Source organism: Astatotilapia calliptera, chromosome 6 (genome assembly GCF_900246225.1).
Source record: "Astatotilapia calliptera chromosome 6, fAstCal1.2, whole genome shotgun sequence".
NCBI lineage: Eukaryota > Metazoa > Chordata > Actinopteri > Cichliformes > Cichlidae > Astatotilapia > Astatotilapia calliptera.
Window position 1 is genome coordinate 21,188,163 of NC_039307.1, and position 27,425 is coordinate 21,215,587.

At 40.7% G+C, this 27,425-nt stretch overlaps 2 protein-coding genes across 4 annotated transcripts in view; one reads left to right on the forward strand and one right to left on the reverse strand.

Moving 5' to 3' along the window:
* The window catches only part of LOC113024198 (MAP/microtubule affinity-regulating kinase 4-like), a 597,794-nt gene that overhangs the window by 454,207 nt on the left and 116,162 nt on the right, over positions 1–27,425 (reverse strand). The gene's annotated exons all lie outside the window — the stretch shown is intronic.
* ndst3 (N-deacetylase/N-sulfotransferase (heparan glucosaminyl) 3) overlaps positions 1–27,425 on the forward strand; it is a 47,986-nt gene that overhangs the window by 4,783 nt on the left and 15,778 nt on the right. For all 3 annotated transcript variants that reach the window (XM_026171061.1, XM_026171059.1, XM_026171060.1), the window contains exons 3-6: positions 7,403–7,490; positions 9,809–9,963; positions 11,279–11,464; positions 17,889–18,017. In XM_026171061.1, the coding sequence (XP_026026846.1) occupies positions 7,403–7,490; positions 9,809–9,963; positions 11,279–11,464; positions 17,889–18,017 (558 nt within the window). The remainder of the gene's footprint in view (positions 1–7,402; positions 7,491–9,808; positions 9,964–11,278; positions 11,465–17,888; positions 18,018–27,425) is intronic.

The following is a 27,425-nucleotide window of genomic DNA, read 5'->3' on the forward strand; positions in this document are numbered from 1 at the left end:
GATAAAAGAGTGCATATTCACACACGGTCACACACATGTACCTCCACGCAGCGACGCGGGCACACTCTCGCACACATTGCTGAGCGCATTTGCGCGTTCACAAAATGAACACACAAATGCTCCCTAGTTGGAGTTTTCATTTTAAGTCTGCCTGACTCTTCAGCTTTGTAGCATAAATATACATGAGGATGAACCAGTGCCATAACAGAAGGGCAGGGAGATGCGCACAGAGTAAGCGATGGAGAGGAGGAGATGGATAGATAGAGAGAGATAGGATCAGGAAAAAAAAGGGAGGGATGCCATTTGAAACACATTACCTCCATATTTCGACTCGCCTCTCTATACTTCAGGATAGTTGGCAATTGCAGACAGGAAAGCTCAAGGAAAAGATCAAAAAGGAAAATAGTTTGAGGGCGGGAGGGGGGAGGTAGAGAAAGTTAGAGCGCTGCGCCCAAGGGAAGAGCTAGAAGCTAACTTTGCATTTTCAGAGAAACAAAATGCTGAAGGGAAATGAGAAATCAGAAGGGAGGAAGTAAGGGAGCAGGAATATGATGATTTGTAGCAGCTGTCCCCTCAGAGATGGACAGCCTCGGGTGAAGTTGTCAGATTACAGTATGAGTAAGGCAACTTACCACATGCACCAGCAGCCACAACATTAAAACCACTGACAAATAAGCGAATAACTTTAATCACGTCGTCACAATGCCGTGTTTTTGCTGGGAAACCTTGGGTGTTGACATTCAGCAGCAGCGGCCTACCCCAGCGGGGGTAAAGTGCACACTGCAAAAAGTGGTCCAGTTAAAAAATGACAAAAAAGAAAAAACACAAAGGTGTTGAGCCAGCCAGCAAAAATCGACAGAGCATCTGCAGAATGAGCCAGAACAATCCCGACTGACAGAGGCAAACCTGCTCTTATGTGTTGAAGCCGTTTTTTTGGAGGCAATATTAGGTGATGTTAGTGCTTTAACATTCATAATGATGTGATCCACCCATTCATTTCCCCTGTTTTCTGCTACGTCTGTCACGGTGCAGAGACAGAGTAGTAAAAGCTGTTGCTTAGATTTCAGATGGGCTCTTAAAAACAAGCCTGTCCCTTCGAGCAGGATGTCACTGAAAAGCTGTTGAAAGGGATGACTCATATTAGATGACCCTGTGCGTAATATACATCTGGCTTTGTGTGAAGGTGACAGCTGAAAAAGATGAAAACTAGCAGAATTCGGCAAAATCATTTTAATCACAAAAGCGAGCTGTCTGCCAAGGTCTGATGGAGATAGCTTTATGGAGTAAAATATGTAAATTGTTGTTGATTCAATTTGGGTCAGAAGTGACCGACTGATGACTGTGATGATATTAAAGGGCGTTTTTATCTCCCGTAATCAAGCGGCTCGAAGGTCTGTCCAAGCATTTTTTTTTTTCATATTTCATAATGGTTTCATTCAACCATGTGACATCTGACAGATGATATGAAAAAATAAATGAAAGATACCACAATAACTACTTTTGAAGGACAAATACAATCCTCCCCGGTGCTTTGAAGGCAGCTTATGTTCAACATCGCAGCAAAGTATGTAACACGGAATGTTATCGATCAATTAGTGGAACAAGATGTTTGCAGGAGCAGTGCTCGAAATCCCTTTTTACCTCTGCAGAGCCAGCATTCAGTCTCATGTTCTCTCCGAGAGGAGACTGGAGTGAGACAGAGAGAGAGAGACCAATTAAAATGCCACCCTCCTTCTCTCTGCACTCGTCATTAGTCTCACCCCACGAGTTCATCTGGTGACAAACAATACCTACACCCCCCTCCCTTTCTGTCTGCACACAGACTTACACACACAGCTGTATTTCCTCTATTAAAATGATTCACAGGGAGGCACCCCACGGATGACATTTCTCAAAATGAGGAATGATGCCAGTCAAAAGCTCCCATCAATGATACTTGTGCCAGTGGTTGTGTTTTTTAATTCATGCGTGTAGGTTTTCTCCTCTCCTCCGCCTCAGAGTGGTCCTGAGGGAGGTGTCAGATCCTCATCTTCAGATCTCTCTTTATCACCTCCACCTTTCCACCCTTCCACCTCCTCCTCCTCCACACACCTTCCTCCTCGCCTGAGTCATTGATCACTATCTCTGGCCTATCTGTATTCCTCTCTAAGCCTCTCTCTTGACTCCCTTCTCGTTCTCTTCCTCTCCAAGGTGTTTTCTGTAGTGGCATCATCAAGTTTAGAAGAAACACTAGTGTAAACATGCATCTTGCTTGTGGATTCAGATGCCATGACATGCACACTCTTTCAGAACACGGGGCTGCAGTCATCTGAAAAAGATTGTTTTGGATTGTTGTGATTTGCACGGTTGCCTCATGCCAACACAGAACTTTTCTGTGTTGCATAAACTCTCCCCTCATATTCTTATGCGTATATATTCAATTGTCCAGCGCTAGAAATGTCATCATATCTTAGGAAACTGCCCACAGTTTGCCATGTTTTATGTACCCCCAGTCCACATCTTGCACTTGTAAGAAACAAATAGTTGAGTAAATAAGATTAAATTGTGTTTACGGAAACAGAACCAGGCAATTCTTTTTTGCCATTTTCATGATTTTTTTTCAATTTAGCGAGTCAAATAGTTGCCACTTTCATGTGGCCTAATAAACCGTAAAGTACCATCTTGTCTGTAAGATTGAATAGAAGGCCCGGTTTTTGCAGCGTTCCCTGACACAGGGCCGAAAACAATGTGCAGCACGCCAGTTTCAAATAAATAAATGAGCTAAAGTCTTTTATTTTAAAATATCCTTATAATCACTTTGATTTAACCTTAAATTGAAAACAAAAATGGCATTACACAAAATGAGCAATATACAGATTTCAGTGAAGGTTTTTGGCTTAGTTGTCTCTAATTTATTGTGCAATCCAATTTCTAGTTAATCTTTAGACCCAATTAAGTATGATGCACATTTGCAACTTAAGTCAATCAAACTAAGCTCTTTCCATATCCGTTTGCCAGTTTGCCAAATGCTGTTACGTAACTAATGAATTAAAAAAGACATAAACAGTGGATGAAAAATTAAACAACAACAAAAAAATCAGTGCAGAGCCAAGGAGATTCGAGAAAGAGGATTGATTAGGGTCTTTTGTTACAACAGGCACACAAAGCTCTTTGTTTTTGTCTGTGCTACAATCATTTAAAGCACGTACCCTTTAGGTAAATGACAACATTGCAGGTGGGAAAGAAGAAAAAGAAATTATATAGAGGATGCCAGAGGAGAGCGGGATAACGCTTCCAGCATGATGCATCCTGACATCTGCTCTCACTCATCCCCCCGATCAGGGCGAGAGAAATGATCACAGCCAACCCTGCAGAGAACTTTTGCAGATATGCTATTAGGGAAATGAATTTGCAAGATTAAATTGTCTTTATTTAATTATTTTTTAAGACAGTCACCAGTGTTGTAAAGAGTACTGCAAAGAAAGCATTTACCTATTAAAAAAAACATATATGCATATATATCTTTATAACTCATTTGGTTTAATTAACAGTTGTTGTCAGTGCTCTAGTTTTACTCCAATTAAACTCTTAGAATGTGGCCGCGGGCCATTATTTTCTCCCACAAAATGAGGCAGGTTTTGCAGTCACTGCAATCACTGAAACTCAAACTCCTTGAGGGGCTGCCAAGTAGAATTTAGCGTGAGTATGGCGATGCCAAAGCAATCACAAGTACCTTGGAAACGTAAATGCAAGTGAATAGATGATTTAGTAAAAATGCTTCAATATAATAGGCTACACTGACTTGAATCTGACAAGTGAGCGTGGAAGTGGAATAGGGACGGGAAGAGTGAGCGAAGGGAAGGCTGGCATTAACTAGTGCGGTTTTCTTTCTGCTCATCAAATAGAGATGCCTGACCCAGTTAAATCTGCTGGTCTAGTGTTAACATTACACGCACATACAGTGTAGGCACAAAGCACTCATGTAGATGAATCAAGAACTTTGACCCGCTTCGTTTTCGCAGAGGAATTAAAACTCGATAAGTGTTCCTCTCTTGTTTGTTGTTTCTCTCGCCTTCGAATTTACTTGTGTGTTAAAAAAAATTCGACTTAAAATAAGTTATTTTATAATTGCTCTTATTATTTTAGATATCCCAGTGAGCCTTAGAGCTGTGGAAAGGAAAAGGAACGGGAGAAAAAGAAGCAGTGCAAATGCAAGAATGACAGAATGGGGATATGGTGAAGAGGTGGTTGCTGTAAAGGGTTTTTGAAAGGCAGTGAGTGCCAGCTGTCCAGATGCCTGTCTACCATCTGTTTGAACTCCAACATCTAGCTGGCAACTCTTCCTCCACACACACATGAAAGTACACGCGCCGACGCACACTACCGCTCGCACATACACAGAAACAACTGGCATCGCTTCTGACACTAGCAGTGTTAGGAAGCAGTGGGATTGGGCACAGAAATTAGGGCTATTGCTCGACCGCTAATCCCAGTGTGTGCGTTTACCTTCATCGCTCGGATTGGAAGGATCTCTCGCGCCCTGCATAGTCCTGCCTCCCAACTCTCACTTTGCCTACCAGAGAGAATCACTTTTGGCCAATTTCAAAACTATTCTCAGGATCCAGCAGACACTCGGGCTCTGTTTTTTTCAGCTCCGCTAAGAAAACCAGCACAAGGAGACGTCTCTGTCCCTCTGAGAGGCAGAATTAAAGGAAGGAAGTGAACTCCCTTTATTATTATTATTTTATTTATTGCTCACCATGTACCCACGCTTCTCCCTGCTCATACCTGCACATACTTTAGTGGTTCATAAACTCTGAGAAGCTGGGTCTAATTTGAAAGCAGTAAACAGCAATCGTTCACCGAGCGCACTGAGTTCTTTTTTTTTGGTTGGTTTTTTTCTGATTAGTGTCTGCTGTGTTTTGTTTTGCTTTGCTATCACCGAGGCATTAACAAAACACTCTGTCTTCTTTGTTTCTTTTCAGCTTTCTTTATTAATTTCCCACCAAAATCTAGCTTTTGAATGGATTTGGAAAGCCACTCGAGAACTGACGCACGGTTGAGAACCCTGTCTCAGTTATTTGTTGCTGGTAAAGGTTTTTTTGTAATTGCCGAGAGTTTTGAAAAGAAAAAAAGAAAAAAAGATCACCCTGTCAGTTGCTTCTCTGATGTTTACAATGTGAGAGTTGGCTCCTGAATAGCAGCTTCTTTGATGCAACAATTTGTCAACATCACATTGTCCCTTTCACAGCGCTTCATGTCAGAATAATCCTTTTCAGGAGGACTCAAATTAGAATCCCCAAAAAATGGAACATCAAAAAAAGAGTTTAAAAACACATTCTGTTCACAATTATGCTGCGACACAGTAAAAGTATGTGTCGAGTCAGAAATGGGAGGAAAATATTTAGTGAGACACAGGTTTACCCTTATGCGGGTCTAATCTTTCAGAAGACCTGCATGTAAAGGGTTTCAAAAGCAAAGGAGAAGAGCGATGAGCACTGGTGTTAGTGATTATCCAGCTCTAAAGTTTATCCTTCCACAGATAGGTTCCTTTTTACTTCCCTCTAGATAAGAGAAAACCGTGAGATCCTGAAGTATCTGCACACAAAACTGTCTTTGAGGTCTCTACAGAAGTAAAACACAAGACGAGGACTGGAAGACAGTCAGGTCATCACGCTTCAGTCTCTATCTTACCAGACATGACCCCTTCAGGCCTCCAGAGCAGAGGGATAAAGTCCCAAAAATCCATACGATGAAACAGAGATGCCATGATGCTGACTTTCATAGCCAAACATGCTAAAAGCAGCAAACATTTTCTTTGTGACTCTTCTGTTTCCTCTGTGGATGTTTGGTAACAGAATACAAATGAGACGTTCAAACTAATATACCGCACACTTGGACACACACCTACGCCGAGTCTCACAGTTATCTACACACGCGTTAATAATACATTTTGACCAAGTGCATCAGGCAGTGTAGATTGAGTTACCATGCAAAGCACTCAGCTACAAACTTAATTTAATTCTTAAGTCTTTCTATCCACACGTTGGCTCGCGTGTGCATGTGTGCGTAAGATATAGAGGGTGTCATAGCAGAGTAGACAGGGGATCAGATTAGGGAGTTGTGCACATCTGTCAGCATGCAGCCATCTTCAGCACCATTAGATTAGAGTTAATGAAGACACTCCACGCATGTGTCTGTGTATTTGTTGGTTTGAGAGACACACTCGGGAGGAAATAAGAGAGGGGAAAACGGAGCGCGGGAGTGGGGAAGACTGCCTGGAACCAATTCCTTGCTCTCAGTTCAGCTGTGCTCAGGTCTCGTAAATCACGGAGGGTTCCTGGGGATCGATTAAAAGCGGCATGACAAAGATTGGTAGTGGAGACGTGGAGCTTATAGCCCAACGGAAAGACCCAGCAGACTGAGATATAAAGAGAATTACAAGAGTTTTAAGTATAAACAAAATATTTGCGGGTGCAAATGGCGAGGAAGTGCAACGATAGCAAGAAGAGTGTGAGAGCGCGGGGGAGGGAGCAGGGGTAGAGGGCTATAGAAAGGGAGAGTGAGCGCTCTTTCCTCCATGGTGCTTTATCCTTCCTTTCAAATTAGAGCAGCCCTGTCTCCTGAGAATGTGACATTTTCACGGAGCAAGCGAGGGAGAGATGGAGTTTGAGAGAAGGGTGGGAGGGGTGGAAGACAAATGGGGAAGGGGGGCAGAGAGGCAGCTGCAGGTTCTCACAAGTGGGAAGATGGAAAAATAGAAGGAGAAAGGGAGACAGAGAGAGGCAGCAGGGATATTCAGGGTTTCACTTGGTAATGTTAGGGATGGATGGAAACAGTGATCAGAAGGGAGGAGATTGTGTGTGTGTGTGTGTGTGTGTGTGTGTGTGTGTGTGTGTGTATTGGGGTGGGGGTATTAGTCCACCCTCCAGAGGCTACTAATGCACTGACCTTCATTAACTTGCATTACTGTCGGTGTGTGTGTGTGTGTGTGTGTGTGCAGAGTGTGCGACTCTCTTTAGTTAACACTCATTACAGAGTCTTTGTTTAAAGGCCAGTAAACTAATGAAGTCATTAAATAAGTGAGGAAAATCCTGATTCGAGCACTGAAACTAGAGATTGCAGAAACTTTAAGTACGGGAACGGAAGACTTGTGCATGTAGAAAACAAAAGAGGAGACTCTAATAATGAGACACAGTGCAAGAGCACATTGGTGACTGCTTCCATTGAGCAGCCATACTGACATGAGCATACGGCCATCCTGGCAGCTGTCGAAGGAACAAGTGCTCACTTAAATATACATCACAGAAACACAAGATCTAAAACCAATTTGTATGTGTAGACTCGCTGGGGAGAAATAAACATATTGCTTTTATTTTGCATCTGTCTATCTGTCTGTCTGACTGTCTGTCTGTGTTTACAGGCTCTCCTTGATACTCAGAAGCAGCTTCGTTCTCAGATCTCCAACTTTACCTTTAATCTGGGCTTCTCTGGGAAGTTCTACCACACAGGTGGGTTTTCTCATGTTTTTCTATCTAACCTTTGCAAAATAATTTAAATATGATGAATACAAAAAATGATGTGTACATACTTAAGAGAATCAAATAAAATAGAATAGCATAGCCTTTATTGTCGTTGTACATGTACAATGAAATTGTGGGTGCTCCACACCAACTATTCCTCTCCCCACCCAACCGGTCGCGGCAGATGGCCGCTCCTCCCTGAGCCTGTTTCCGCTGGAGGTTTTCTCCTGTTGAAAGGCAGTTTTTCCATACATGAATCAACATGACGAAAATACATCTTTATAGTTTAATTAATATTCCACTAAGGTGACTCTAAGAAAGGGAAACTTATTGCAGAGAAGTATAAACTACACTGTTTTGGTACAGTTAGCAGCTGCAATGAACCAATGAATACAAACCCTTTCATCACCATTTTAGGACTTGGACACCAAATAGTTTGGTATTTTTATGATAAGCCTTAGTGACTTTATAAAGAATACTGCAAAAATGTAGGCATAATGTGGAGTAACAAGTGTTCAGTCACAAAGAAGAAATGTGAAGGATTTATTTGAAACTTCAAATGAATGCAAAATGATGCATGTGTAACTATATGCATCAGAACACAGAAAACAGTCTCAGAACATACCACCAAGTACTGTGTAGTCCACTAAAATCACACTACTTACATTTAGCAAACACTTTATTAGGTACGCCTGTTGAACTACTCGCTAATGCAAATATCTAATCAACCAATCATATGTCAGTAACTCAAAGCATTTAGCCATGTAGACATGGTCAAGACAGCCTGCTGAAGTTCAAACTGAGCATCACAATATGGAAGAAAGACAACTGAATGTGGATCTCAGTGCTCCAGAACACCTTTGGGATGTAGTGGAAGGGGAAATTTGAATAAGCAGCTGACAGCATCACGCAGTTGCTGTCGTGTCAGCACGAAGAAAAATCTCTGAGGAATATTTCCAGCGCTTTCCTGAATCTATGACACAAACTATTCTTAAGGCAATAGAGGGTCCAACCCAGTACTAGCAAGGTGTAACTAATAAAGTGACCAGTGGGTGTATTTGTATAGTATATCCTTGTGTCTAATTAGCAGTGACATGGCATGTAGCTGTGGCTATTGAGAACATGTGTTTATTTTTACGAGCACTGACAGTGTGTTGCTGGCCTTGCTCTTTCAAAAATATTTGAAATAAGTTTGAAGTGATTTGATTGAGAACACTAATGCAATACTGGACAGTATTCAGGAAAGTGAGAGATGAAGGGTACTGACACACAAAAGTACACACGGTTTTAACAAGCTGTGGCATTCAAATGAGAACTGCTTCGACACACTAACAAATACTTTTAGCGCTGAAATACGAATATCAGTGAAGCTCGTGTAAAATTACAGCAGTGTGCATAAAAATAATGAGAAAGCCTGATGTCGGTGGGGAAATGCGTTACTGATTTGGGAACTGCGTTAAGAACAGTGAGAATGACGTTTCTGGTGTGAGAGTTGCACCAAAGCGATTTAGAAAAACTGTAATTTTCGAAATTATGGCCATAGTTAGAGACCAACAATCAGAATATGCATTTGGGAATAGCTACCGTATAATTTTCAAGTAGCTGGCATATGATGAATGCACCTCAGTTTCTTAGTTCGATCCACGTATGACAGGTCACACCTGTTTGCAAAGCATCAGGATGGTGACAGGCTTTAGGATGGGACTAACCAACAGAACAGGGTAGCTACATCCATCCTTTACATACAGGAATAACGTGACCCACATGGTTCTAATTATAATTATAGTGTGCATATGTTATCACATCATCACTAAAACCAATATATGTTATTTAATAGCTTTAGATTTAAAGTTGCACAGTAACACATTTAACACATTTATGAGGTTATGACATACTGCATTGGATCCTCCGCTGCCTTCTGGCTCCAAGGACAGTGCTTATTGATTTTCTACTTAAATTGTCTAAATCTGCAGTAAGAGAATGAAGGTGTGGAATTCACTGGAAAAGAAAAATCGAGGTGAGGCCGAACATGATTATAATTAGAAGAAATCTGATGCAGACTAGAACACATCTCCATCGCATCTGTTATTGCTATGGCATCATCTCCATGGTATCGGACTACCATATTTAGTAACACAACCTTAAGACAATTGGGTTGCATAGTGATTCTTATCTAACCCTGCACCAGCAGGAAGCTATGGATAGCACTCATTTGGACGTAATCTGAATCTGCCTGTTGTTGTAAGGTGCTTAATGCTTTATTTCTCCTTCTGCCCTGTTCTGTTTGTGCGTTTTTGTGAGCGTAGGCACAGCAGAGGAGGACGAGGGAGACGATCTGCTACTGAAGTATGTAGATGAGTTCTGGTGGTTCCCCCACATGTGGAGCCACATGCAGCCTCACCTCTTCCACAATGAGTCCTCACTGCTGGAGCAGATGGTCCTCAACAAAGAGTTTGCTCTGGTGAGATGGATGGGCAAGCACGCACACATATTTCTTTCACCGTCTCTGTCAGTGTGGTTTTCGTCTTGTGGGTCCTTGATCATACGAATTTCCCAAGACTGCACTTTTTTCAAGGGCATCTATGTTGACGTGTGGGGCTGAAAATGAAGCCATTGCAAAACTGCAGTTCCTTGCGTGGCCACATGAGGCTGGATTCAAAAGCGAGTCAGTGCCGAAAGATTATTCCCGTGATAAACTGCTCAACTTTAGAGCACATGTAAACATTTTTACAGCCACTTTCAGTCCCTATAGATAATTTCCCTTTTTATGCCAACTTTGCGGGGAATTACATTTTTATAAGTCACCAGTTTGAATTGTTTTCATGCTTAAAATCATGCAATAATATAGGTGTGTCTGGATTTAATAAATTGGAGTCATTAAAAAGTGTATTGGGCGTTTTGGTGCCTTTTTCATATTGCGATTTGACATCAAACACGATAACATATGCCATGTAAACTGTGCTATTTTATGTTTGATGATATATTTACAAATGTTTGGGGAGATTACACTTCCTGCTAAACAAATTAGTTGCATATGGGCATGTTTTAACAGACTGAGACTTGGTTGGGGCGCAGCAGTGAAGGAACAATTTTGCTTCCGACAGACAAATAAAATGTAATATCCCTGCTGGGAATGATGCACTTATTTTAAAAGACACCTGAGTCCTATTTAATGTCTCCTGGTTAATCTGAAGCCCTCAAGGTTGAGTGCTTTTTGTTGCTCTGCACTGCTTTATTTTGTCTGCTTTGTTAGTACCTGTGTGTATGTGTTTGTGTTTGTGTGAGCGAGCAAAAAATGATTTGTATGACCGTGCTGGAATTCGTTGTCACACACGCGAGACAACGAGGAGGGGTTGGTTCATGCTGTTGAAGGTGAGCGTGAACATAAAGTCTGATCACTAGCCTCTGCTGTACACACACACACACATGCACACTTCACTCCTTCATCCCCTTTGGCCGCCGCTGCTTAGCTTTGACAGTGTGTGTAGGTGTGTGTCAGAGCAAAGGACAACACCATCAGTCTTCGGGATGCACCCGGCAACCATCCACCCTCACACACACGCACACATGCTCGTACAAACTATATATTTTTTTTAATTTCCAACCCGAAGGCCAGCATCATAACAAACACGGTACAAGGCACGTGCTTCATCTGCAAGGTCAGGCTGTTTATGTGCTACAAAGTCCTTTGTTTGGGAGCTGCAAGCATGCCATTATTTCTTTGTTTATGTGTATAAACCTCATTTTTCGTGTCTTTGCACGTCTCCTCTCTCCAGAACCACAACATCCCGGTGGATATGGGCTACGCTGTGGCCCCTCACCACTCGGGTGTCTACCCGGTCCACCTGCAGCTGTATGAGGCTTGGAAACGTGTGTGGAACATTCGGGTCACCAGCACTGAAGAGTACCCCCACCTCAAACCTGCCCGCTACCGTAAGGGCTTCATCCACAACAGCATAATGGTGAGGAGATGACGCAGGCGATCAGCTTCACATTCAGCACATACATGCAAATGCATCCCTCCTTGCTCATGTGGATAAATACACATTGATTAATTGACATATTGCTGCAAATGCATGAAAACCAATTAGGCTCTTCCCATCTACCTGTTAGATATTTATAGCTGAACATGCCTCGTTTTGTGTGCAGCTAAATGCCAACCCCCCTGCTCCAAAAAACAGGCTGTCAAATATCTCATTTCAAAACATGTTTTTTTTTCCTGAAAACATATTTCTGATTATTTCATTATTTTATATTTTCCCTGCTGTTTCTTTCTCCTTTTTTTTTTTTTTTTTGCTATTTTCATCTTCTCTCAGGCTAGAAGTAGTAGTCATTAAGCTTGTTGTTGCGCAGCTCTGTGTTGTGGCGGGTTCCTCTTTGATAGAAGTCAGAGCTGGTGCTGTGTGCAGACATGTTTTTAATAAAACACTTTGGCCTGGCAGACCATGCATAGATGTGCATTTTCTAGTGCTGTGTGACGCTGCCGATTTTGGTATCGATCCGATACTAAGTAAACACAGGGCCAGGATGGCCAATAACGATACTTTTAACTTATAAAGGCAAGTTATCTAGAGGAGATCAGTGTGTCATAACTTTTGCGATGAATCATCATCAATTTGGAAATTCTGAACATATTTTAATGACCACTAAATTACTGTGATTTTTAATTTCAACAAAAGTACAACAAAACAAATCAAACACATCTTTCAGTTTTTCGTGTATTTTTTAAACTGTAAATGTAAATGTGCTCGTCTCTAAAGGAATTTGGTTCGTGTAATAGTCTATAAATAAAACAGATGTGACAGTCAACACAAAAAGGTTCAGATATTTTTCATAGAGCACATTAGAGGTATAGTTTTCATCTTTCAAAAAGTAATTAATTTAACACAATTCAGTTAGAGTTACAACAAAGTATCGATCATATCGTGCTAGCATAGATCCAATACCAGTATTGGTGTCGGTACTATCAATATTTCGATTGATCTGCCCACCTCTAGCATATTCTGACAAAAGCTGGTGAGTCAGGTTGGCCAGATAAAATGATGACTCTTCTCTGAAGATGTTATTCTGTGGGACTGACTCTAGCACTCAAGGCACATTAACAAGTGTCCTTCCCTGCAGATGAAAAAAAATAAAGAAATAAATATTAGATCTCTGACTGGAATTAAAACAACAGATTCTAAATTTGTGGAGCAGCTGAACTTAAAAAAAGCTTAAATCTGTTTGAATGTTTTGCTTTGTGGCTCTGTTCTTTTATCCTGCTTTGAAAAAACCCGCACGACTCCCGTCTGTGTTTAAATAAGTCTTTGCTGAATAGTAAATTGCGTGATGATTGTTTCTTGCGGCCCCCTAAACAAAAAATCAATGATGCTGTGCATGGTGTGTAACCTCTCTGTGTACGCAGAGGTGTATGTGATATGAATTCTTTGACCTTGTCTCACCGCATGCTCAGCTTCACGTTAATTTAACATTTAATGGCTTCCCAGTGCAGTCGACGGGCTGGGCTTTTCTTTAGGTTTATTTTCTATATGTGCAGGATGTACCGCAGACTAAAAAGGTTTGGTAATGAGAGCATTTTTAGCACTTTTATGCTCCAATAAATAATTCATCAGTCGCCATTTGAGACGACAATAGAATAAAACTTTTGTCACCCATTTCACCTAAGCAAATTGCCTTCATCCCTCCCCCTGCCTCCCCCTCTTTTCTTCATTCACTTGTCAGTCAGGCTCTTTGTCAGTGTGCACAACAGTTCCCCTATTGACAAAAGAACCAATCACATCTGACACCAAAATTACCGGTCCGTGTTGTTCTGTCATATAAGGGTCTCGAACAAACAATTTGAACAGACAGCTATGTCAATTTTCTAATCAGTCCCTGAAGTCTACTTTTATTTTCTCATGACAGCATCATAAAAGACATCGACGTAATCCTACTTCCTCTCATTACAATGGCACGCTCACTTTTTGACAGGCTATAATAAGTTATTGTGCGTGATCAATAGTAAGGATTTATGAAAACTTATGAATCAATGAATTCAATAAAGAGAAAAGCAAAACATGAGGGGGGAAAAAGCGGATACATACCTGTTAAACAATTTTACGAAACAACACATCGCAAAGAAAGATGGAAAAGAAGAAAAGCCACAAATAAAATTGTTTGTGTTTTATGTCAGAAGAACTTGAAAAGCTGCTGACAGAAAAACTGAAACAATTTCAGATGCTCAGAAACAAAACAAAGAGATTTCCGTGCTTACAGCTGACAGGAGTGATATCGCTGTCCAAGCGTTGCCTTTGAAACACTTGTTCCTTTTGTCTTTCAAACCTAAGTGAAGGCTGTAATGACACACTTTTGAATAGTGAAACAAACTTGTTTTGTGTTTTCTCAGTTGGAAATATTCATCCACATTGACAGTGGGCAAGGACATATGCAAATTAGATATATTCAGCTGAGCTCAGGCAGGAAATGAAGGGACTGATTTCCTGATCGTGTTGCTTCCACAAAATCAGACCGCGGACCGATGGACTCGCCCGTCACTGCTAAGTACAGACTCTGCATTTACATGTTGGAGGAAATGGTATTTTAAAAAAAACATGTGGTGACATTGCCTCCGGCATCCTACACTAAACGCAGGTCTGTGAATCAGAATAATCTGCCACTGGTGATCTACGAGGTAACCCAAACATGCTGTGACTAAATCACTCCTATAGAAGCCTTCAAAACAATGCACATTAATCGTATAATATATTAAAAAAAGCTCAATTTAACCTCATTAACACTGTGTTTAAAGGAAGTAGTATTATTGGATGTCTTAAAATGTTCATTTTGATGAACTTGCCCAGCTTTTGGTTTTTGGAAAAACACAGTTTAAAAAATTTATCTCGCCTCGAGGTGAATTTATTAGCTGTTCTGAAGCTTTTTTTCATAATGTAAAGTACTTGCATTTACATAGCGCTTTTCTAGCCCTACACCCCACTCAAAGCACTGCAGACTACAAGTCTTTTATCCACAGAAGACTATTCTGTGCATTTAAAGCACTTCCATGGCCATACCTCACGTCCATCCAATCAGCCAGTTTGCCTAACATGCATGTCTTTGGGAGTGTGGGAGGATGCTGGAGTACCCGGAGGTAACCTACTGTACTGGAGGAACATCAAAGCTCCTCACAGAAAGGCTCCAGCCTGGGCTCAAACCGCTGCCCCGACACGCCACCCATGCACCCGTGTCACACGAGCTTCATCAAGATCTTTATTAAGATCAAGTGATGTGACTGAAAGCTACACGACAGCTACTTAGGCGACATTACTGTGGTGACATCAAACTGTGTTTAAAGTGTAACCAGTGTGTTGAAAAGGCCCATCTCTCGCTCCAAGACATTGCACGCTACACTGACTAAATAGCAAAGGGAGGCCAGAAAAAACAAAACAAAATCAGAGCATAGCTCACGGAGGCAGAACAGTTTTTCTGAGAGGCAGCTTGTGTGGTGGTTCATGTGTGTATAAATGTGCACCTCCACGCGAGTTAAAAATGAAGTTTCGAATGAGCTCACCATAAATTAGCTGATGAACTTTAAGATTCTGATGCTTCATCTCGCTTCCCGACCTATTGTCTTGCTATTCTGGGACATCACTCACATCCTTCCCGTTGTCTTTACCTTTCACATTTTTCACTTCCAATTTTTCCCGCAATTTCTGTCGATTAATCTCTTTCTCCTCTGCCGCTCGCTCCATCTTTGTTTGTTCCGAGGAGGACAGGAAGTTGTCTTAAGGCTGTAAAATCGGCGTGCGCGTGTGTCTCTGTCAGCAGATTGAGAGCCACCCACTGGACCCACAGTATCAGAACAAATCACACTGAGATATGGGGCTGTGCTGCGTGTGTGTCTGCGTGTTTGTGTGTATGCATGCGCGTGCAGATGTGCAAACATGCATACTTGTGTGTGTGTGTGTGTGTGCATTTCTTTTTAAAATGTACTATATCATTTTGAGCTATAGCTCTGTGGATAATTGGTTTGGTGAAATAGTGCTGAGTGTCTGTGGCTCTGGTGGCCTTCTCTCTCACTCTCTCCGGTTCCATCTCTCTTTCTCTCTCTCCCTCTTTCTCTTTTTGACTCTGCAGTGTTTTATAGATAAACCAATATCTGTGCTTCCAGCCTTTTACTCTCTATTTCACACAGAGAAGTGCTTCACAAGAAGTTAATGCACTTATTTTGAAAGACCCTTTCTCTTGTCTTGTCTTGTCTTGTCTTGTCTTGTCTTGTCTTCTCTTCTCTTCTCTTCTCTTCTCTTCTCTTCTCTTCTCTTCTCTTCTCTTCTCTTCATTTAATCATTTAATGGACTAATTAAAAGACATTTAGTTTATCAACCATTAAAACCCTCGATCTGGCAACCTCTCATTTTCCCCCATTGTTCCATATCTCCGCAGGAAAATCATTTAAATTAACAGAAATGATGTTTGTTTGCATGAACAGTCTAACTTCTAGTACTTCTTTTGGGGGTGAAAAAAAAACAGTCTTTACTCAGTTCAGTTTTCTGACGTTTTGGACCAGTTTTTGTATGTAGGTTCCTAGCTACACAGTTTGTACAGGGTGTGGGGTGTTTTTATTATGTATTTTTATGGCCAAAGGTGCACAGTGCACCTGCTTGAGGTGGGGTTAAAAGTAATCTGTTATCATCTCCTCCTGCTTCAGTAAACAGCAAGTTACCAAAATACCAAACAGGTGCAGGTGAGGTGAAAAAAACTGAACAGTGCCTGAGGAAGATTTAACTAATCACCAATGCCTTGTGCTGCACACCTGCATGAAAACAAGGTCTCTGTTGCTTTGGTGAAGACATCTCGGCTGGATAGCACTTTAGGACACACAGCTCAAGCGCACTTGATGCAGGGGGTGGTGTTTCTTTTGACACCATTAATTGGGCTCTGATAAACCTTTTTCACAGTCGGCATGTTGACTTGTCATTACGAGGAAAGTAAAGGTAGAGCTAAGAACCTAATAATAATAATAATAATAATAATAATAATAATAATAATAATAATAATAATGGCTCTATTATGGCTACGTTCCAGTTAGCCAGCACGGACAATACCAAAGGGCCTGGAAGTGGAACACCTGAATTGAATAAAACCATTAGTAATTACGCCTTTCCTTTTAATCCTACGCCAAGTCAAAGCGCTAGTTGTGAATAAGGTCTGTTGAACTGCGCAAGACTGTGACTTGAGCCATCTGCAGATGTACGCAGTTAACAATGCCATATGCTGTGTGACACATCAGAATGACCTGCTCAGATGTCTGCATTTTCTGTTTGGATAACGCCACACAGACACACAGCTGCACATTTAATCTTATCATCATTTAATCTTTACATCCGTCATCCGAGTCATTGCTGTTATTTTTTACGCCATCTTTGTACCTGGTTTGTTTGTATGTTGCATTTGAAATGGATGAGTGATCTGTAGTTTAAAAAAGAAGCTCACATAGGACCAGCTGTTGTAGCTTTTCGATTTCAAATCATTGCATCACGTTGGTTTCATATGCCTCTTAAATGGGAATTCCCTCACTTTAACAAGGTGTGATCACAGGAATATTGAGATCACACCATATTACAAAAATATATATATAAAGTGCTTTACGGTTTGATATTGGATAAACTGCTTAAAGAGATGTCATATGAAGATTACAAGTCTGAAAATGAAAACCAGGTCACCAGATGTCTGTAGCTTGCTCCTCATCTGTGCTTGAAGCCAGAGGCTCAAGGCTACATTAGCCTCTACAAAAAATCAGAACTATTTTGCTGTCACTTTTTTCTGATGCTCTGTGAAAACTGTAAGCCCAAATTCACCCATTAGTCATTATTATAGTGGTCAGAATGAATTCAACATTTTGTAGTTTTTTTTTTACATCAATATAGCCTAAATGCTGCACTAAAGGTATCCAAAACTTCATTGAGAAAAGGTTCACACAACATCTCCACCCAAGATTTGCATGCAAACCTGGAAGTTTTCTATACATTGATTTGGGCGAGTACCCTCCGAAAATATGTATTTAGCACAAAAATGCATTTTTTTTTTTTTTGACCAGCATTGTTGTGCCATGTTTTCATGGTGCAGTGTTAGTTATATAATTAACAGAATGACCCAAGTAGTGTCAGAGTTTCTTTATTTTGCCAGTAAACTGACTTACACATACATCCAGTTCTCAACATAAAAACCACTGAAAAAGGAGCTGGGAATACTGAACGAGTGAGCCCAGGAGTCTAACAAGGCTAGAGATGTCCCAATGTCATTATTATTGCCATGAATTAGTGCTGGATAATGATATTTGTCTTATTTATTCGCACTTCTGACTTAAAATGAAAATATATCATATGTCTGTGTCTGTGTTTTTGTGTGTAGGTGCTGCCTCGCCAAACGTGTGGCTTGTTTACTCACACCATCTACTATAAGGAATACCCCGGAGGACCAAAAGAACTGGACAAAAGCATCCGTGGGGGAGAGCTGTTTCTCACCGTGCTGCTCAACCCAGTGAGTCAGAGAAAACACGCCCACAATCAAACACACAACTTCTCATGCAAATGGATATAGGGAGGGAAAGACAGCACTTTAGTTAGGTTTTTTTTTCACCTTATAGAACCAACAGGGCTTCCTGCTCTCGCTCTAAAGGTAGCTTCCTCTCTGTCTGGTTCATTCTGTTTTATTTTTGCTGTGTGTGTCTGTCTGTCTCTGTTCCTGTCAGGGGCTGCTTCTCACTGTGGAGCTGTGTTCATCTCCCCACTTTAAATTAGGTCTCACCACAGGGGGGTTGCTGTCTCTCTCACACACACACACACACACACACACACACGGGCGTGCATGCACGCACACTCCGCGCACGCATCCTCCCCCTCTCACTTACCCCTGCTGTGTATGTCAGCTCAACTCGATTTTGCTTTGAATTAAGGAACAAAATTAGGTTTTGGTGGCAGTTAAGATACTCATCCATGTGCACATCCTCACGAGTGCACGCACTCACACAAGAGAAATTCACAGGAATTGTCCCCAAACAATCTCTTTCTCTCTCCGCCTCTGTCTCAAGCCACACGAGCGTGCACGTGCACAGACGCACACAGCGACGCTCATAGACCAGCAGTAGGCTCTACTGAAGTGTCAGGTAGGGGAGCGCTGAACTAGAGGAGCTGTCAGAACTCACCGAACATCAGAGAGTCAAGTGCAGCTCCGTACAACAACCCAATCTGCCTCTTTTTTTTCTGTCTCTGCACCGCTTTGTCTCCGTCTGTCTTTCTTTTTTCTTGCTCAGGTTTTCTTTCTTCTTTTCTTTTCTTTCCTTCTTTTTGTCTCATTTTCTCTGTTTTTCCTCAGTACTTCCCGTTTTCTTCTTTTAAGCACAAAGTCTGAAGTGTTTTAAAAGGAAATAATGCACGACGTTTCCATTGCAATAATTGCTGCTCTGCTCTCAAATGACACTTAATAGGAATCAGTATGTATTGAGTTCTACATAATTTTTATAATTGCTTTGAATCAGGTAAGTCTCCAGCAAACATGAAGTGTTTTACATTTCCCCTTGCAGCAACAATAGCTTTCTAATAATAGACAAAACTAGGTGGTTGGCACGGAACAAATACTAGAGGGAGCACAATTTTTTCTGTCTAACCAGCATCGTGATTAGGGGCGCTGCTTGTTATGTATTGTTACGATGAGTGAGACAGATTGTATTAATACACTGAGTTAGCAGGAAAAGTGTAGCAGCAGAAAGGGTCACCTGTGGCTCTAAAAGTATGGCCACTTTGAACATGTCACATCAGTCATGTTAATTACATGCTATTTAGCAAGAGCCTGTCTAATTCATGCCATGGCTTAAATTGGAGCCCAATTGATTCAGGACTTTTGGGTTTGATGCTGAGAAATCTTTTCTGTTCTGTGAAGACATCACTCCTCACCTGCATCCACACCTCAATTTGGCTCTATTGTTTCTGTCATGCCCAGTTGTGATGCTACTCTTCTACGTGGTGCAGACATACTGCTGTAAATACTGCAGACTATAGAGTTGGAACTGCTGTACTGGACAAACTATGTGTTGACATCCCCCCGAGCATCTTTTATTGCATTGCTTTCTGTCAAAAGAAAAGGATAGCGGTAAATGCTGGATAATGCAAACAGTGGCACGAGTATGTCTGTGATAAGCCAACATCAGCTGAGTGATATATGGGCTGGCTCCAGCTTATAAATTCGACTTTTCCCTGATATCTGTGAAATTGAACTGCTTAGGAATCTGTGATGATGCCAAGAAAGTACCTGGTGCCTGTTTTTATTAGTTTCAGTGTTAGTTTTACTCTTTTTAATTATTATTGAATGGAGGGCATATGTCAGAGGCAAGATTTAGAACAATCAGTGCAGGTATTACAATAGAATAGAATAGAATTCAACTTTATTGTCACTGCACATGTCACAGGTACAGGGCAACGAAATGCAGTTTGCACCCATCCAGAAGTGCTTTAGCCATGATATAGATATATTACAAATATATATAACAATAATATAGATATGTAAGTATATTACAGAAATGGCTCTATTATGGTATGTTATAATGTACACGGTATGAAGTACGTTATGAATATGCTATAACTATAAGTATGTACAGGCTGTAGTGAGTACAAGCTATGTACAGTTTCATAGATCGTCCACAGGCTCCTAGCACAACCTAGGACTCGAATGAAGCCGAGAGGTGACCGGGCCTTTGCATCCGTGGCACCTAGACTCTGGAATAACCTCCCTGTTCATAGTCGTACTGCCGAGTCGATCTAGTCTTTTAAATCACGTCTTAAAACTTATTTTTTTTACTTTGGCTTTTGATTCTGTCTAGTTGGCTGGTCTAGCTTGTTGTGTTGTTACCTATTGTTTGTTGTCCTCTTTTATTGTTTGTTTTAACTGTCTCATGCTTTTACTGACTGTGAAGCACTATGGTCACTATTGTTTTAATATGTGCTATATAAATAAATTTTGATTTGATTTGATTTGATGTACAGGCTATGAACAGGATATAAATATGAAAAACTATAAAGAAATATGAGATAAAAAAACTATACAGAAATATGAGATAAAAAAACTATACAGAAATATGAGATATACAGCTATACAGAAATGTGAACTATGCACGTTATAAACAGTTGTAGAATTAAAAATGATCGTATTTTACAGAATGATTATTTATACAGAATTATACAGTAGTGCAGTTAAGATAAGTGAGATATGTGGGTAATTTCTACAGAGGCTATATAAAGTGCTAGTGGTTGTGAGTGGTGGTTCAGTCCATGTTATTATTGTGTGTCTGAGGGTACAGTTGTCCATTGTGGGTGTCTGTATGTCCAGTCCGTGTGTTAACGTGGGTCAGATGTCAGGAGGCAGAGTTCAGGAGTCTGACAGCTGTGGGGAAGAAGCTGTTCCGGTACCTGGTGGTGTTAGTCCGGAGGCTCCTGTAGCACCTCCCAGAGGGAAGGAGGGTGAAGAGTCCATGTGCTGGGTGACTGGGGTCAATGTAAACACAGAACATTAAAAAGCAGTTGACTCACAGGCTTCATCGACATCGCGAGTCTCAATAATCTCGTCCATCAAAGCCTCATCAGGCAAGTTGTGATAAAATTTTACCAAACTAACAAATACTTAACAAATGACAGATCCTTTTTTTTTTTTTAGATAGTTTTACAAGTTCACAAAAATGTTTCAATTTCTCCTATTTCTATTTCTATTTTAGGTGATCAAAAGTATTTTTCACATCTAGTGTAAGTTTTTAGTTTTGATTCAGTTAGCTATGACAGCCTTGCTCTGCTGTGTAACGGTTTACATATTTGCCTGACAAGTGAAAGGTTGCTGGCTTGATTCTTGCCAGAGGAGCAAATCCCTTCCGCATTTGCTTGCTGATGGGCATCCTCTACCAAATCAAACCATGTGGTCACGCCTTGTGACAAGGGAGCAGCTGAAAGTAGCTTTACTGAGAATGTGCCACCTGAAAATGAAAAACATCACGGATTTAATCATATTTTTTTAATTGCCTCCATGATGATGGAACATTTTGACGACTCCAACATGCAACTGCTTTCTATTATTGTGGCACAGGAGTGAGTGGGTTGGAAGATTGGAGGTTCGCTTCCTCAAGTCTTCATGTCTGTGAATGTAGTAAAAAAACACTTTGGGTGCTCACTAAGAGTAGAAAATTACTATGAAAATACTGGACTACTTACACAATTCCCTAGTAAACACAGGAGTGCAGCGCTGTTTGACGCAGTAAGGCCGAGCATGTCGTCAAACTGACATGCTCCAGATTTAGGCCCTAATTTTCGTCATGTAAATTCTGACAATCCTCATTAAAAATGTATTAATGTCATGCTTTAATAGCAGTATACATTAATACAATTGTGTAGCATTAATTCTTAATGAATATATAACACAAATAAACCAACCTCCAGCATATTCAGGGACACATTGAAGTAAAATAAATAATGTGAACTCAGCATAATCCGAAAACACTCTGTCCTCTTTGTCCCTCTCTTGTACACACACACACGCACACACACACACACACACACACACACACACACACACACACACACACACACACACACACACACACACACACACACACACACACACACACAAGCTAAATACACCCTCCCAACCCCCCCTCTATTTCCACTATCTTTTACTATCTTTTGTCCTCTCTTTCACTTTCTTAATTAGTTTAAAAAGGGAGATGAAACTCTCCTCTTGTTATATCAAGAAAAAAAAAAGCAATTTTCGCTCTAAGTGGGAGCTATCTGCCATGAATACATCTGCACACACACAGTCCATACACATACAGACTGATAAATCATTTTCGCTTTCTCGCTGCTATGTTTCCATTTTGCAGACGTAAAAACGTAATTAGTGTGTGCACTTTGCCCATGTAATCAATAGCGTTCTCTAGCTTTCTGCTTTAGTCCCCGAGGGTTTCCTATTGTTCGATGATCTGCACATTGGTAACATTGACACTTTCTGTGCAGTGACTTTAACTGACCTTTTGTAGCCGTTCACTCCTGGCAACAATCAAAAGCACGCATGTGCGTGCGTGTGTGTTTGTAGGGTCTGGATACTTTTGCGTCAATCCAGTCTGCATTAACGTTTACTGAGCTCAACTCTCATATACAGTAAACAGTACACTCAGCAATTGATTGGACTCTGCAAACAGCCAATAGGCCACAATTCATTCCCCAATAAATGGCCAGAGAGATGTCGAGAAAGATGGGAGGGAGAGAAAAGGGGGAGCAGGGTGAGAAGGTGGCAGACAGATTGAGATTTAATTTTCAGGTCACGGCATCTTGTGTCACTTGAGAATCCAGACACATACAGGGAGGAAGTGATGCACATATAGGGTCTCTCTCTCTCTCACACACACACACACACACACACACACACACACACACACACACACACACACACACACACACACCGTTGCAATGTTTGTGCATCCAAGGCATCTTACTGCAGTACGTGTGTGTGTGTGTGTGTGTGTGTGTCTTTCTTTCTTGTATAAATGTGTGTCGAGCTGGCATAAGCAGAGCTATAGACATATATCAGGGCTGACATTTAGCGCTTAGCTCTGCCACTAAGCTTATTAGCCAAACACCAAATATCAGCACAATCTCCCTCCCTCCTAGCCCTCTGTTTTACCCACTTCTCACCCTCACATGCTTCTTCCTTCTACTCCTGTCAGGCTGTCTCGAGGCCTCCCTTCTCTCTTCATCTTATCTTTTTGTTTTTTTTTCTCTTTTTCTAATTTTCAACATTTGCATGTTGACTGTGCTCACACATGTGAATCTTTCCACTCGTTTTCCTTTTTGTCTCATTTCCACTCCTTTCCACCTTCCCTTTTTCCTGCTGATTGCAACTGAAGGCTTTGGCAGCTCGTCAACACATCAAGCCCCTCAAACACACACATGCTCACACAAAATGAGCCACAGTCCAAACAGGGAGAGAAATTACAAAGTGAGAATAAACCTGTGAAAGATGCCAGTATGGACGGGGCCAGTAGATGTTGACTCGAGCGGGCAGAATAAATTGAATTGAAATCATTTGCTGTATTGATGTTCAGCTTTCAATTATCCACTGATGAGGCAGAGACAGTGAGATGGCCTGTGAGACGGGAATAGAGAGAGCCACTGCGAGAGCAATAAGAAGAGAGAGGATGATGGCGAAGAAGGAGGAAGAACTGGGGGTAGGGATTTAGGCTTCTGTTTAGTAGCAATAACAGTTCAATCAGGGAGGAATGTATGTGGAACTAAGTGGTCTGTAATGGGAAACAGGCTACTACAGCTACACATTTAGGAGAATAAAAGCACCAGAGATTGGTTGTGCTGGTTTGGAAATGGTTGAGGGGAGAATAACACACAGACACACACACATATACACATATATATATATTCAAAATAATGGAGTGGGTCTGGGAGAGCATGAGTAAACAGAAGCAATTAAGGCTGCATAAATCATCAGTAGACCTATGGAGAACTTAGGTGAAGTTTTACACAGTTTTTCAAGGCACTTCTACGCTGGAAGGTTTTTGCTGTTTGAGAAGCTTCTGTTGGAAAGTGTGTTCACAAAAGAGGTACTGATCTTATTATTTTCTGTTTACTAAACTTAATATGAAGTTAACTGTTAGATAAAAACGTAACATTTTTAATTAGCGACCACTGATCTTTTACAAATGTGTCTATTGCTGTATTTTCTCTGCGAACACCATTGCTGTGTTCTGACGTTGCCTTTTGATACCAAAATTTTATTTAGTGTGTGTGTGTGTGTGGGGGGGGGGGGGGGGGGGGGTTGTTTAGTACTATGCAGGATAGTTGACACACAACTTCACATGGCACACATCTTAGCCTCACTAGCAGCTAAACACATGAACAGTAGCACAACAAACACAGTGAAACATTTTAAGACTGGCACTCCTGTCTTTGTGCAGAATTCATGAGGTTGGTGAAGCTTTAAGTAATCAAGTAAAATTAAGAAAGAGGAAATGGGATAAATGTATTTTTAAAAGTGACATTGTTAAAATTGTACATTATGATAAATAATTAAGGTGTCATGATCAGATCAGAGATGTTTTCCAGACAAAGTGTGCAACGTGAACGTCTTGAAAAATTCCTAAAGAAAGTGTGTTTGAGAGACAAAGAATTCGTGTGACACATGACAGATCACAAAATTAACATGAGTAAAGTGTAAACTCCCATAATAATATTTATTATTATTATTTAAATAATAAGGGATTATATCCTATTGTTGAAAGTATATGTAGTTTTTTGATATATCAATATACTCCAAAGAATAGAGAAATTGTTGTTTAATAAGTGAAAGAAAGCAGAGATGTCGATTCAGTATATTTTCTATAATCGTCCTAACAAGCGATGGCTCAGAAACACATTTTATTCCACATCTCAAACAAACGCTACTCGCCCAGTACGCAAATAAATGAATGAACAAAACAAGAAATGCTGCCAGCTGGCTTAACGTTAATGTTGAGGAATGGCGGTGAACAAAACTGTGACATTCTTCCAATAAGACAACATTTCAGAGCTGCAGAAAAAGTAACTTTCACAAAACCAGCAACTTAGACAAAACAAGGCAGAGTTAAATCTGCAGAATTTGAGTCTGTGTCGCTTTCTCTGCATGAATTTATAAACTTCAGCTGCTGTGGTCACCACCAGTCTCATCAAGGGGCCTTGAATGACAGACTGTTTAGTCAGGCAGCCAGCCATTATTATAGCTTGCTTAAAGTTTTACACTTCCTTCTCTGTCACCTTTATCTCTCTCTTTCTCCTCATCCTGCTCTTTGTGCTGCCTGCCACCACTATTGTCGGCAGTGATGGTGGTGACAGCCTGAAAAGGGCCTGTAGCATGCACATGACTGTTTTCTGCAGTTTCAGCCATATTTGCCTGAAGGGTCTATTTTTTGGGGCCCACAGTCTCTCCCTTGCGTTTTTTCATATCCATTTTGGAAATCTGACTTTGTTTATTGGTGTGCATATTAATGAGGGGATTAAGCCAAAAGGGGAAAGGTTTTAAAGATGGGGCTGAGCCAGCCCAGTGTCAGTTTTACTCCCCAAAACATTAAATTATTCCATTGTGTGACTCATCAAAATCTCATCCTTCCACAGCTCTGTCATCGAGATGCACCGATTGCAGTTTTTCTGGCCATTGTGATTTCTGTTTTTTGTGACCTGCCAATTCAGATTTTCTTCTAAGAACTATAACATGACAGCTTTTACAAACAAACTAACAAAACAAAACAACTTTCATTCAATGCAAAATATTATTTTTACAATAAAATCAAATATTAAACTTTACAATTTCCCTCAAACTGCAATAACTTATCGGCTCTTCTTGTACTGAAATAACTGAAAAGAGGTGCTGTACACCTACCTTTACCTGACATCTTTACACTTCCAAACAAATAGATTTATATCACATAACAGATAACTGGTTCTTACATCATTTCCCAGCAGTTTTTTATGAGTTCACCAGATAGCAGGCCATCAGCCCTTTTCTCTTCTTCTCTCCTTATAAATTTCCTTTAGCTTTGATCCTTCGCTCATACTATGGCTTCTGGCTTGTGGCTGGCTCTGAGCTCTGGATAGCTTCAGCTATCACTCGTTAGCTTCTTTTAAATGTCCAGCTGTGTGAGGGTGATTTAAATGTCTGATTAGGTTTGAGGATGGTCAGTGTTGTAATACTGCACGTAACGCACTTACAAAATCCATGACAGTCTACATATTGTATTGTACTGTCTTGTCTATATATATATATATATATATATATATATATATATATATATATATATATATATATATATATATATATAGTAGACAACACAGCCCCATCTTTAAAACCTTTCCCCTTTTGGCTTATATAAAATTTTTTAATTTATTTTATCAACTTTTCTTCTGACGATGCTGTCTGTGCGCTCAGTGGATCTGCACTCGACTACTCCGCCTAGGCTGCACTGTCCAGCGCAGATCCACTGAGCGCAGCGCAAGCTAGCAAGACAGAAGCTAAGCTTGTTGCAACATGGAATATTGAACCTCCCTCACCCTCATTCAGATCTGGCCTTTGGAACTATTTTGGTCTTCATGTGAAGTTTGACCCTGAAAGTAAGCGTGTCATGGACAAAAGTAAAACAGTATGTCGAATGTGCCACGCAATGCTCAATTGGTGGGAACTACTGCGTTAGCGCAGTTAGCTTGTTAACATGTTGACGCCGTCCAGCCCCATGCACGGGGCGATCCACGGTAGCTCGTTAACGGAGATTTGCCGTGTTGTGGCGTTAACGTCATTTCAGATTAACGCTGACAGCACTAGTGGGAACACAACGAATATGACTGCACATTTATGCCGACATCATCCTAGTGCAAAGACAAGTGGAAGCAGACAAAAACAACAAGCACGCATGCTACAAACTTTACCCGAGTCGTTTAGACAGCCATTAGCACATGATTCTCCTTATGGGGACCTGATATGTTTAATATGCTGCTGAGAATATAGCCCAGAAGAAGCGTATAGTATAGCTTTTATTTTGGAAAGAGCCATTTCTCTGTAATAAACTCTCTTTTCCAAAGATGAGTGATTCCTCAATCAGATAGATTTATTATTTTATCCCTTTGTTGTTTCAGCAACATTAAATTTAAAAACTGTACTTTTGAGTTAAAATATATATTTATAATTTTAATAAATGACAAATTAAAAAAGCGTGAACATTTTTTTGTATTGAAAAAATATCGAACCTTGACACCAAAGTATCGAACCAAACCGAACCCTGAATTTTGTGTATCGTTGCACCCCTAATAAATATATATATATTCTCATAAATAGATACAACGTAGATACAAAGATAGATAGATCAGTAAAACAAGTAAT